The 13,799-nt window shown below is 46.8% G+C and overlaps 1 protein-coding gene across 1 annotated transcript in view; it reads right to left on the reverse strand.

Annotated features, from left to right (window-relative positions):
* LOC144492987 (polycystin-1-like protein 2) overlaps positions 1 to 13,799 on the reverse strand; it is a 139,521-nt gene that overhangs the window by 119,210 nt on the left and 6,512 nt on the right. Inside the window, exons 2-5 of the mRNA XM_078211742.1 lie at positions 7,255 to 7,419; positions 6,092 to 6,274; positions 5,095 to 5,205; positions 2,615 to 2,762 (exon numbers count right to left, since the gene is read on the reverse strand). Of these exons, the coding sequence (XP_078067868.1) occupies positions 2,615 to 2,762; positions 5,095 to 5,205; positions 6,092 to 6,274; positions 7,255 to 7,419 (607 nt within the window). The remainder of the gene's footprint in view (positions 1 to 2,614; positions 2,763 to 5,094; positions 5,206 to 6,091; positions 6,275 to 7,254; positions 7,420 to 13,799) is intronic.

Raw genomic sequence — 13,799 nt, forward strand, 5'->3', positions numbered from 1 at the left:
CAGATGGCATTGATGCATTTACGGATGCATACATGAGGGAGGACGTCTTGGGGCACAGTGGGTAGTTGGCTGGATGGCTAGTGTGGATCAGATTGGTGCCAACAGCATAGGGTTTGGTCCCCGTTCCGGCTGGGCGGAGTTGTGGCCTGCCCCTTTGCCCTATCTGTGGTGGTGATTGCGCTGCTGCGGGTTGGACCTGTCTCGGGTGGAGAATTCAAGAAGATGTGAGGGGGAGGAGAACAGAAGGAAAGGGCAGAGAGGAAAGAGGCAATTAGAATGAGAGGAGTCTTGTGTGGGCTATAAACTGCAGCATACATCAGTTGGACCAAATGGCCTGTTGCTACATTGTAGATTCTATGTCATTCCAGGCTGGCAACTCATTCTTAGGTATGCTTAGTGCTAGTCCTGGTATGCACCCCTACACCTTACTGAACCAGTGTTGGCGATAATTGGGTGAGGGATATGCTGGACCATGAGGTTACAGGTTGTGCTGCTGACCCACAGCACCTCACAAATGCTATTTGTTAACTGCTAGATCCATTCTGAATCTTTCCCAGTCAGCCTGGTGATAGACCACACAACACAATGCAGATTTTTCTGATTGTAAAGATGGAACTTTATTTCCACAAGGACTGTGTGGTGGCCACTGCTACCAATACTCTCTTGGTCACATACATTGGCCACAGGTAGATTAGTGAGTTTAGGATGAAATTGTTTATCCCCTTTGTGACTTCTCTGACCACCTGCTGTAGACCTAGCCTAGCAGGTACACACCTCAGGACTCAGCAAGCTTAGATAGTCGTGGCGCTACTGACCTACTCTTTGTGATGGACAATGTCCTCCACCCAAATTATATTTTGCACCATTGCTCCACGTAGGGCCTGATTTTACCATTTTCATTCTAAGTGCTGAATCTGGGCGCAATTCAGATCCAACTTGGAAATCTGCTTTCAGGCGCCCCCAATCGCACTTTGCCTGAAAAAAAATCATGGGTCTGAATCATGCTGTGGGCGGGGCGTAGCACGCCAGAAACGATCGGAGCTTTGAACTGCATGTGCGCAGTTAGAAACAAATTTGAAAAAGCGCGCCCCTGTCAGATCGTTCCCGGGTCACAGAAAGCGGAGAAAGCGGCCCAGGAGCGAAAAGCGGCAGTGATGGCCCCCACAGACATAACTTATCCACCCACCCCCACCCCACTACCCAGATCGATCGTGACCCCCTGCCCCTTCCCCCCCGCCGATCGCCCGCAGAGTGGCAGCGGACCCCCCCTGCCCCCCCGCCCCCTCACCAGAGATCCATCTGGCCTCCCCACCGCCCCCCCCCGACCAGTGAGTGATCGGGCCTCCTCCCCCCGCCAACCAGAGATATATCTTACCCACCTCCCTCCTCCTCCACAACCAGAGAATGATCTGGCCTCACTCCCCTCCCTGCTCCCGCCAGAGGTACATCTGACCAGCCTCCTCCTCCCCCCCCAACCAGAGAATGATCTGATCCGCCTCCCCCTCTCCCCCCACCTTCGACCTGAGTCAGAGAGCCATTGGAAGCTCTGAACCCGCCTCTTCAGTAGCTGGAGCACCCGAAACAGTCTTTTATTCAGCATGTCCATTTTGACGCGATTCCGGATTGGCGAACGCGGTGGTGAAGGGGGAAATGCTGATAAAGTTGGGCGGGCAGTTCATTAATTCAATTGAAATGCATGCAAATACATTTAAATCGCCGTTGCGCCTGTTTCGGGCGCAAATCGGATCACAGCCATTCCTGGGCCTCGGTAAAGTGGCCATCTGCGCGGACGTGGGTGCAGATCGCGTTAATGGCCTCACACCCGACTTTACCACGTTTTCGCGGCCGATGCAATGGTAAAATCGGGCCCATAGTGCTTCTTTCAAGTGCTGTTCATTTTGATTCCCTTGCGTTACTTAAATAAAATTAAACAAGCTTGTATCAATAGACATAGAGTTAACTGGCATTTGCTGAAAAAAAGAACATACCGGCATTGATTTCGAGAAATCCTATCAAGAGCAGAACATTTACATCTTGTGCCTCACTCCAGAATTTAGGCAGGAGAGATGATGGCACAGTGGGTATCACTACTGTCTCACAGCGCCAGGGAGCCGGGTTCAATTCTGGCCTCAGGCCACTGTCTGTGTGGAGTTTGCACGTTCTTCTCGGGTCTGCATGGGTTTCCTCTGGGTGCTCCGGTTTCCTCCCACACTCCAACGATGTGCAGGTTAGGTTGATTGGCAATGTTAAATTGCCCGATAGTGTCAGGGGGTCTAGCAGGGTAAATATCTGGGATTATGGGGATAGTATCTGGGCGGGATTGTGGTTGGGGCAGGCTCGATGGGCCGAATTGCTTTCTTCAGTACATATGCATGGTTACGGGAATAGGGTCTGGGTGGGATTGTGGTCAGTGCAGGCTCGATGAACCAAATGGCCTCCTTCTGCTCTGTCGGGATGCTATGGTTCTAGATGTTCAAAATTAAGGATAAAATAGATACATGGACAGTTCTAGTTGTTGGAGCTATTTTGGAGTAAATCAAAAGATTTACCAAAATCCAGCCTACTAATATATACATCCATTCTTTCTGCCAATCTGATTTTCAGCAATACTCACAGTAGTGGATTATAAGGATCAATCGTAAAGCCATCGCCAGTGTTAAGTGTGCAGGTGAGGTTTCCAGTATATGGGTGTAGCAACCACTTTGAAGAAATGGTGACATTTTCTAAGATTGAGTATACATCATCAACCAGCAAACGGAGACCTAAGCAAAATATCACACAAACGTTAAGCCTCATGAATGATTTATCATTCAGAACAACTTTATTACAGACTGAGGAGAGGATTGTGTAGCATTTCACTTCCAAACTGCAAAATGTGTGCACAGAAAAATATTGCACGACCTCAGAAATCAGCGTGCTGTTGGTTCTACAAAATATTAGCTTTGTGGAAATGAGAACAGAATGACATTTTTGATCAACATCTCTGGGTGTTGGTCAAAATTAACATTGTTAAGTTAAATCCTTCAGGATGCACAGTTGCACACCCATGGTTTTTTTTAAAGCATACTAATAAGCTTAGAATTATTAAATGGGAGAATATAGTACTGAATCACTGCATCCTATACCATCTTAAAATGGGCAGGATCCCAAGGCTCCTGCTCTGACCAAGGCCGCAAGAAACTACAAAGGGTTGTAAACGTAACCCAAGCCTCCAATCCATTGACTCCATCTACACTTCCCACTGCCTCAGAAAAGCAGCCAGCATAATCAAGGAACCCACGCACTCTGGACATACTCTCTTCCACCTTCTTCCATTGGGAAAAAGATACAAAAGTCTGAGGTCACGTACCAACTGACTCAAGAGCAGTTTCATCCCTGCTGCCATCAGACTTTTAAATGGACCCACCATATATTAAGTTGATCTTTCTCTATACCCTAGCTCTGACTGTAATACTACATTCTGCACTCTCTCCTTTCCTTCTCCCCTATGTACTCTATGAATGGTATTCTCTGTCTGTGTAGTGTGCAAGAAACAATACTTTTCACTGTATACCAATACATGTGACAATAATAAATCAAATCAAATTCCTGATAACATAAAGTTCAAGAACCCAAAGAGGCATCAATCAATAATGTCATTATCATTCACTGGGACCACAGGGTTCACTGGGACCACAGGGAAGCAAGAACAGGGAGTGATGGAAAACAAAATCCTAAAATAGTTGAAGGCCACATGCAGCAGTTCACAAGCCACACCTTACAGGGATGAAGGGCACATTCAGGGCATTGCAGTTCACCAGTAAGCAGACTGTAAATTTAGGCGTTGAACTTCACAATGGAGTCAGTGCTTCTTTGTGCTTTTCAAGTGCTGGGAGATCACATTGAACATTGCAGGCAGATCCAACAAACTGTAGGAGTGGCAGAGCCAATAGCTAGTTCACCTCAATCCAGCTGAGGGCAGTCTCGAGGATCTTCTACCGATGTTTAGCACACAACTAACTTACTCATTTCAGTAACTGGAATAGTAGGTAAAAGATGGATCAAACTAAGTTCAAGGATGCACCAAGGACACAGCAATAAAGCCACACACACACAAAACATTTACATATAGTAATTAACTCCAGGAAAGACTATTCTCACTATTGTTTTGGGTAATGATTATCTGGAGAAATAAAAATAGAGTGCAGTGTTTGTCACTGTTGGGTCTGCGGAGTTGACCACTGTAAGGAGAGATGACTATTCATACAATGCAGACTATGAAATTGATGGTTTCTTCTTTGAGAACCTGACTAACATCCTTGACATTATTTACAGTTTCTTGCATGGTCATTTTGTCCATGTTCTCCCACTGAAGGGGGTACTTTCCTGATTACTATAAGATCATAAGATATAGGTCTTCGAATTAGGCTTGGCCCATCTTGTCTGCTACACCATTCAATCGTAGCTGATAAGTTTCTCAACCCCATTCTCCCCCTTTTCTCCATAACCTTTGATCCCTTTACCAATCAAGAACCTATCTATGTCTATCTTAAATGCACTCAATGACTTGACCTCCACAGACTTCTGTGGCAATTAATTCCATAGATTCACCACTCTCTGGCTGAAGAAATTCCTCCTCATCTCAGTTCTAAATGGCTGTCCCTTCACTCTGAGGCTGTGCCCTTTGGTCTTAGTCTCTACTACTAATGGAAACATCTTCTCCACGTCCACTCTATCCAGGCTTTTGAGTGTTCTGTAAGTCTCAATGAGATCCCTCCTCATCCTTCTAAACTCCATCGAGTACAGACCCAGAGTCCTCACACATTCCTCACACCTCAAGCTTTTCATTCCCAGAATCATTCTTGTGAATCTCCTCTGGACCCTCTCCAAGACCAGCACTTCCTTCCTGAGATACGGGGCCGTAAATTGCTCACAAATATTCCAAATGTTGTCTCAGTGGGTTTTGATCTGCCAGCAATGTCCAAATTTCTCTATTAAATCCGAACAAGAATTTCATGCAAACAACTAAATAGACTAGCTTTAAACAATGTGAGTTAATGCTATTAATAGTTTGGAGAATGTTGGCATTATACATTTTGCCATTGCATGTCTCACCTTCTTTGCAGTGATAGTCTATGACAAGGTAATTGCCCAATCTTGGACAAAGATCTCCAAAAATTGTTTTATCAGCTGTAGCTTGGCAAGCCTGTAGCCCATGGCACTGACCTTAAAGATAAAATTCTGCATTATATTTTCATCTTAAATAAATGTGGAATTCTCCAGTTCGCCAATATGGACATTCGAGCAATCAACCCATGTGGTTGTAGAATCATAGAATCCCTACAGTGCAGAAAGAGGCCATTTGACCCATCAAACCTGCACTGATAACAATCCCACTGAGGCCCTATCCCTGTAACCCCACGTATTTATCCTGCTAGTCCCCCTGACTAAGGGGCAATTTAGCACGGCCAATCAACCTAACCCGCACATATTTGGGCTGTGGGAGGAAACTGGAGCACCCAGAGGAAACCCACACAGACATGGGGGGAACGTGCATACTCCACACAGGCAGTGACTCAAGGCTGGAATTGAACTGAGGTCCCTGGCGCTGTGAGGCAGCAGTGCTAAGCACTGTGCCACCGTGCCGCCCCTATTTTTATGTTATATCAAGTATTTGATATTTTGAGGTGGAAGATCACTAATTATCTTTGCTCCACACACAATAATATACCAGATTTAACCATGAATTTCCTGAAGCTGTAAACAAAAGAATAAATTAATCCATGTCTCTCTTGTGCACCACTTAGTGACGGGTACAAGAGTGGCACTGACACAGACCTCAGGGCTGGTCACTTGACTGTGGTCTCAAATGGGGAATAGCTTTTCAAATAGAAGATCAGGAAGAATAAAGGCAAAATCACTTGAGAATGTGAAATATGAAAGGAGTTACATTCCAGGGATTTCAGAACAGGCAAGTACAAACATTCAAAGTTTCCAAATATAATCCTCAACAAACAGAAATGGCAGGGAATAGAAATGTCAGAATAGGAAATTCTGAGCAGTTCCACACCTGGTAATTAATCTCTGGAGAGTTATCACAAAAAAATATTACCTGCCACTTTCTCTCTCACATCAATCCAGCTGCATTCTTGTGACTCAGTTGGAGCTACATTCTCCAAGGAACAGTAGGAGGGAGATTTACGACCGTAAAAACTGCCATTGATTTCAATCACTTTCCCAGACTGACACTGGAGTGTGGCATTAAAGTGATCACAGGCAAACGCTTGCTCGGACTCTAATACAAAGATAATACAACACAGGATAAATAAGATTGTTGTATCCCTTCAAAAACCGAAATGTTGTGTTATTAGTTGTCAGCTCCTACCAGCCTGTCATGCTGCCTTCCCACCTATCTCGCCAGATGGCACAAGAAGTAAAATCTTGAACATAACAAAAATTATAATTCTGAAGTTTACCCACCCCGTCTTCCAATGCCTCTAATAACTGGCTTAACGGAGCTCATTTGACAAGGAGCTTCCAATTCCAGCCCATCCCCACCCCTCCGAGTGTCTAGACACCCAAGTTTTCTGCAGCTCTCTCTCATCTTTTCAATATACTGAATTGCTATTGAATTCTAAGAGATACTCGCTGGATAATCATACTCTCTCTTTGATTGTTCACCTACGCTTTCCAAACTCAGGACAAGTCCTCCCTTGAGGAATCTGTCATTCATGCACAGACACCTCATCTTCATGCACCAGGTGTGGGCAGAGATCGCTGGTTCCTACACAGATTCCTTTACCAAAATGGTGGATGGTGAACAACCAGCTCAGAATGTGTGCACACAGATTGGAGGCTGAGGTGCCCATTTTATGCCTGATAAACTGTGTGGCATCAACAAATTTCTAGTCCTATGGACCTTAAGTAAAAGTGAAAAACTGCGAGTCCAACAGTAAGAGGAGACAGAAATGAAGAGGTTCTGGAAGACATCCAGAAGACATGGGAGACCAAAGAGATATAAGTAGAAATGTGGAAAGTGAGAAAAATGCACCATACGAACTGAAAAACAAATACCACAAGAAAACTCAGCATGCGGAGAAATGTTAGAAAATTAACGGACAGATGGAGAGAAATAAACTAAGATGCAGCTACAGAGGGAGATTATTTTGTCTGAATGAAGCACTGTTGCAGTAAACCAGTAATATTATACCACACTAGATTATAATTCCAGGATCTATATCATCACTGAAGAATTGGGAAATATATCTTGCTTACCAAACTCGCAAATGAAGTAAAATTCTTGTTCGCAGTTGTTTGCGCTCATCCAGTGGTACCCAGAGTTCTGGAGAATGTGAGAACAAGTCACTGATGGAGAAGACAGATGTTTAGGGGACCAGTTATCGTATGTGATATTGGTACCATCCAACCAGGCCAGGGCTGCTGTGCAGGAGACATTTATAGACACAATTAGCACAAGTTTAAAGTGTAAATCGAACTTTTAGATTTGTACAGATGTCAAAATATTATGATACGCTTGAGAATTTACTGCAAATTTGCTAGTATTGATCCACAGGTAGAAGTGATATAATAGACCGAGTAATGAATTATAATTTTTCATTTACTCTCATGTTCCTGTCCCTTTCTTCACTGTTCCACTTAATGAAAGTGTTTCACATTTTTTTATGAACAAACAGTTAACCAAGGACTTCTGGCTTTAATTTCCATGTCCAGTGAGAGAAAGCTAAAGCTTAGGGCTTGTAATTGGGCAGCACAATGGTAAAGGCTGAAGGGAAAGGGACCCATCAGAGGAAAAATGTCCCTGCCAGCATTGCATTAGCAAACATTCAGCATTAGTAGGAGCAGAAAGGGAAGCAGAGAAAGCACTCACACACTTAGCACTGCAACATAATGGGAAAGAATCCCACCATGCTCTTACGTAGCTATGGAGCTGTTTCTCCATGAAATAAGAGCTGAGATCTCCTTTCTGGCACAGTATGTAACCTCCTCAAAGCAACAATTCAAGCAAAATGACAGAAAGGATTAAGGCAGTGGCGTAGTGGTATTATCATTGGACTAGTAACCCAGAGACCCAGGGTAATGCTTTTCTTTATTTATTAGTGTCACAAGTAGGTTTATATTAACACGGCAATGAAGTTATTGTGAAAATTCCCTAGTTGCCACACTCCAGCACTTGTTTGGGTACACTGAGGGAGAATTTAGCATGGCCAATGCACCTAACCAGCACGTCTTTCAGACTGTGGGAGGAAACTGGAGCATCTGGAGGAAACCCATGCAAACACAGGGAGAACGTGCAGACTCTGCACAGACAGTGACCCAAGTCGGGAATCGAACTCGGGTCCCTGGCCCGGTGAGGCAGCCCTGCTAGCCATCCTCTGGGGATCTGGGTTCGAATCCCACCATGGCAGATGGTGAAATTTGAGTTCAATAAAAATCTGCAATTAGAAGTCTAATGATGATAGTGAAACAACTGTCGATTGTCGGAAAAACCCATCTGGTTCACGAATGCCCTTTAGGGAAGAAATCTGCCGTCCTTACCCGGTCTGGTCCACATGTGAGCGAGATCCACAGCAATGTGGTTGACTCTTACATGCCTCTGAAATTCAGTTCAAGGGCAATTAGCGATGGACAATTAATGCTGGCCAAGCCAGCGACCACCACATCCCATGAATGAATAAAAAATAATTCAGCCTTGTAGCAGACCAGGAAGACATTTGACAGCTGATGGGTCTTTTTGTTGACTTCAATATGATTTTTACACAACTTCCAAAAGTCAAAATTGCCTTCACTGTCTGCTGAGGGCTTTGAAATTGATTAATGGGAGATTGTCCACCAACTAACATTGGTGAAAATCCTTTTTTCAAAATTTTGATATATTGGCAAATAAGTTAATTGATGTTCAGAAATCATGAAAATGAATCCTGCAGCAGTGTGACTATTTTCCAAAAGACTATGCAAATAATTCAGCTGTGAATGGGTTAACCAGTCTGTGGCTCTGTTGCTGGAAGGTCTATCACAAAGATCCTGCCAAAATATTCAAACTGTAGTCTATTTATGCAGTGATTATTTGACTCAGCGACTCCCACAGACAAATATTGCGTAAATCGTAGTGGAAGGCAATGTAGGTAAAAGTTCTGCTTATTCATTCCTGGCTCACCCAGGAAGCACATGTTGGGGGGATGTGCAGGGAAGGGGTGGGGAGGGCAAAAGTGGACAGTAAGTGCAGGGACTGCGATGCACAACTAACCCATGTCCAATCCTTCCAGTGCAGTTAGTGCACAAGCTTTCTGTTCATTACCATGATCAAAGTGTGTAGGTAGCACTAACTATGCTGTGTGCCTCAGCGTGGGTTCTGTGTCTGTGTGAGACTCGCACCAATTAAAGTTAGCCTGCACTAAATTAAAGCCAACTTGCACTTAAAGGGAAGGTTCATTAAAGTTATCACAGAATAATAGAATTCCTACAGTGCAGAAGGAGGCCATTTGGCTCATCGAGCCTGCACTGACAACAATCCCACCCATCTCCCAGCCCCTACACCCGTAACCCCACATATTTACCTTGCTAATCCCCCTAACCCACACATCTTGGGACACTAAGGGGCAATTTAGCATGGCAGGAAACCGGAGCACCCGGAGGAAACCCACGCAGACACGGAGAGAATGTGCAAACTCCACACAGATAGTCACCTGAGGCCGGAATTGAACCCGGGTCTCTGGTGCTGTGAGCAGCTGTGCTAACCGCTGTGCCACCATGCCTCCTCAGTTACAGCAGGTACTGGAAGTAACTGGGGAAGATTATCTGAGCAGAAAGCACTCTGAATGATGGCACAACGTGGCAGAGAGCGAACTTCAAGCTTCTTCAATGCAGTTCTGGAGACCTTTGTCCAGGTGTTGGAGATGAGGGGAGAGGTTTCCCCATCCACAGGAGATGAGGTACACCTCTAGACAAACTCTGTGAAGGCAGATTGTCATCATGGTCAACACCAGCAGTGTAGTCCAACTAAATGAAGTTCAATCAATGACGTCAAACAAGTGATCAGAGCCAATGAATTCATCTCCAAATGCTATTTCCTTACAACTGAGCAACTCGCCTCAACCACTGCTCAATTCACCATCCCTACTTCACTCAGCCACCAACAATCTCTATCACTCATACCTCATACTTCACATTCATAGTCTTGCCTCATGCTCACATATAACATTGCTACAAGCCTCTCACACAGTTTGCACACATTGTCAGCTATTCAATCATGCGAAGCACATCACCCAGACACATTGCACCACACTCACTGACACAATCCCCTTTCTATTGAATGACAAGATGGAGACAGCAGCATGGAGAAAGCAGCATGGTAGCACAGGGGGCGGCATGGTAGCACAGTGGTTAGCACTGCTGCTTCACAGCTCCAGGGACATGGGTTCGATTCCCGGCTCGGGTCACTGTCTGTGTGGAGTTTGCACATTCTCCTCGTGTCTACGTGGGTTTCCTCTGGGTGCTCCGGTTTCCTCCCACAGTCCAAAGATGTGCGGGTTAGGTTGATTGGCCATGCTAAAAAATTGCCCCTGAGTGTCCTGAGATGTGTAGGTTAGAGGGATTAGTGGGTAAATATGTAGGGATATGAGGGTAGGGCCTGGGTGGGATTGTGGTCGGTGCAGACTCGATGGGCCAAATGGCCTCTCTCTGCACTGTAGGGTTTCTATGATTCAAATAATAGGCATGGCTGCACGCTCACACATCCATGGGGGATGAGACAGCACTCACAGTGCAGCAACAACTGAGGGGAACTGAAACCATCGAAGATGATGGTATGCTCATCCCTAATTCTTCTCCTCAGTTTCCACTTCCTCTTCATCCCACAATCCCTTCTGATTCTCAAACTGCATATCGTGCAAGCATTCACCTCTTCTTCTTCCCCTCACCAAAACCCCACCCTTCTGCCTTCCTCCTTCCAGGTAACCAAGAACTGCAACCTGGTCAGGCAGTGGTGCAGGAGCAGGAAGAGAGAGAGGAAAAAGAGATTAATGATGAAGCAAGACTGTCACCCATTCCCACACTCACAACCACCAGTTTAGTTACAGACACGGTGGGCCTGATTTTACCATTTTCATTCTAAGTGCTGAATCTGGGCGCAATTCAGATCCGACGTGGAAATCTGCTTTCAGGCGCCCCCATACGCACTCAGCCTGAAAAAAAATCGCGGGTCTGAAACGTGCTGTGGGCGGGGCTTATCGCACCCGAAACGATCGGAGCTCTGAACCGCGCATGCGCAGTTCGAAAAAAAATGTAAAAATCGCTCCCGTGTCAGATCGCTCCCGAGCCGCAGAAAGCGGAGAAAGCGGCCCAGGAGCGAAAAGCGGGAGCAAAAGCCCCTACAGACATCACTATCCCCCTTATCCACCCACCCTCCCCCCCCATTTCCCCCCCCCCTCCCCCCCCCCTCACTATCCAGACTGATCGCGGCCTGCTGCCCTCTTCCCCCCCACCGGTTGCCCGCAGAGTGGCAGCGGACCCCTCCCACCAGAGATACATCTGCCCCCACCATTGAGCGAGCGAGCCTCCATCCCCCACCAGATATGCATCTTACCGGCCTCCCTCCTTTCCCCCTCCTCCCCCCTCCCAAAGAATGATCTGGCCTCACTACCCCCCCCCCCAATAATGATCTGGCCTCAACCCCCCCCCCCCCCCCCCCCACCGCCTCACTTCCCCCCTCCTCCAGAGAATGATCTGGCCTCACTCCCCGCCCCCCCCTCCACCCCCCCCCCCCCACGAGAGAACGCTCTTGCCTCACCCCCCCACAGAGAATGATCTGACCTCACTAACCTCCCCTCCCCCCCAGTGGAACACCTGACCCGCCTCCTCCTCCCTCCCCACCCCCTCACCAAAGAATGATCTGGCTCACCTCCCTCCCCCCCAACCAGACAACGATCGGCCCTCCCCCCCACCAGACAATGATCAGCCCTACCCCCCCCCCACAACCAGATGACGATCGGTCCTCCCTCCCCCCCATCCCCACCAGAGATACATCTGACCCACCTCCTCCTCCCCCCACCCCCCCAACCATAGAATGATCCCTCCGCGCCCCCCCACCGCTGATCAGAGTCAGAGAGCCGTTGGAAGCTCTGAACTCGCCTCTTCAGCAGCTGGAGCGCCCGATTCAGACTTTTATTCAGCATGTTCATTTCAGCATCGGTGAACCTGGTGGTAAAGGGGGAAATGCTGATAAAGTTGGGTGGGCAGTTCATTAATTCAATTTAAATGCATGCAAATGCATTTAAATCGCCGTTGCGCCCGTTTCGGGCGTGAATTGGATCACGGCCATTCCCGGGCGTCAGTAAAGTGGCAATCTGCACGGACGTGGGCGCGGATCGCGTTAATGGCCTCACACCCGACTTTACCACATTTCCGTGCCCGAAAACGGGCGTGACGCAATGGTAAAATAGGGCCTGGTGTGTACATTAAAGCATGGCATTTTGATGAGGCAGCAGGCATAAGTGGCCTGTAACCAGGGCAAGGGACAAAGGTAGCACAGATGCCAGCTCAACAGAGGGCAAGATCACTCATGATTTATGCTGCAGAGGACTTAGAGGAGAACTTAATTGCTTAAATGGTTGTGGGGGGGGCGGGGTGTGGTGCACATGTACAGGAAAATGCTGATAGGTTAATAAGTATACGCACAGAAATGTTTGCTGCATTATCAGACCTGCCGGAAAGCTTGTGGTCCCTGTCAAGAAACATAGAGGAGTCTGGCACCAACCTTGTATCTTGCCTTATGCAGAGTTTGCCACCCATTGCTTCCAGCATGGATGTGGTAACCAACTTTAGGCGGCATAGTGGCACGGTGGTTAGCACTGTTGCCTCACAGTGCCAGGGACCCGGGTTCGATTCCTGGCTTGGGTCACTGTCCGCATGGAGCTTTCACATTCTCTTTGTGTCTGTGTGGGTTTCCTCCGGGTGCTCCAGTTCCCTCCCACAGTCCAAAGATGTGCGGATTAGGTGGATTGGCCATGCTAAATTTGTGATTTTTATTAATGACTTAGAGGAGGGGGCTGAAGGGTGGATCAGTAAATTTGCTGATGACACCAAGATTGGTGGAGTAGTGGATGAGGTGGAGGGCTGTTGTAGGCTGCAAAGAGACATAGATAGGATGCAAAGCTGGGCTGAAAAATGGCAAATGGAGTTTAACCCTGATAAATGTGAGGTGATTCATTTTGGTAGGACTAATTTAAATGTGGATTACAGGGTCAAAGGTAGATTTCTGAAGACTGTGGAGGAACAGAGAGATCTTGGGGTCCATATCCACAGATCTCTAAAGGTTGCCACTCAAGTGGATAGAGCTGTGAAGAAGGCCTATGGTGTGTTGGCTTTTATTAACAGGGGGTTGGAGTTTAAGAGCCGTGGGGTTATGCTGCAATTGTACAGGACCTTGGTGAGACCACATTTGGAATATTGTGTGCAGTTCTGGTCACCTCACTATAAGAAGGATGTGGAAGTGCTGGAAAGAGTGCAGAGGAGATTTACCAGGATGCCGCCTGGTTTGGATTGTAGGTCTTATGAGGAAAGGTTGAGGGAGCTAGGGCTGTTCTCTCTGGAGCGGAGGAGGCTGAGGGGAGACTTAATAGAGGTTTATAAAATGATGAAGGGGATAGATAGAGTGAACGTTCAAAGACTATTTCCTCGGGTGGATGGAGCTATTACAAGGCGGCATAACTATAGGGTTCGTGGTGGGAGATACAGGAAGGATATCAGAGGTAGGTTCTTTACGCAGAGAGTGGTTGGGGTGTGGAATGGACTGGCTGCAGTGA

Source organism: Mustelus asterias, chromosome 4 (genome assembly GCF_964213995.1).
Source record: "Mustelus asterias chromosome 4, sMusAst1.hap1.1, whole genome shotgun sequence".
Lineage (NCBI taxonomy): Eukaryota > Metazoa > Chordata > Chondrichthyes > Carcharhiniformes > Triakidae > Mustelus > Mustelus asterias.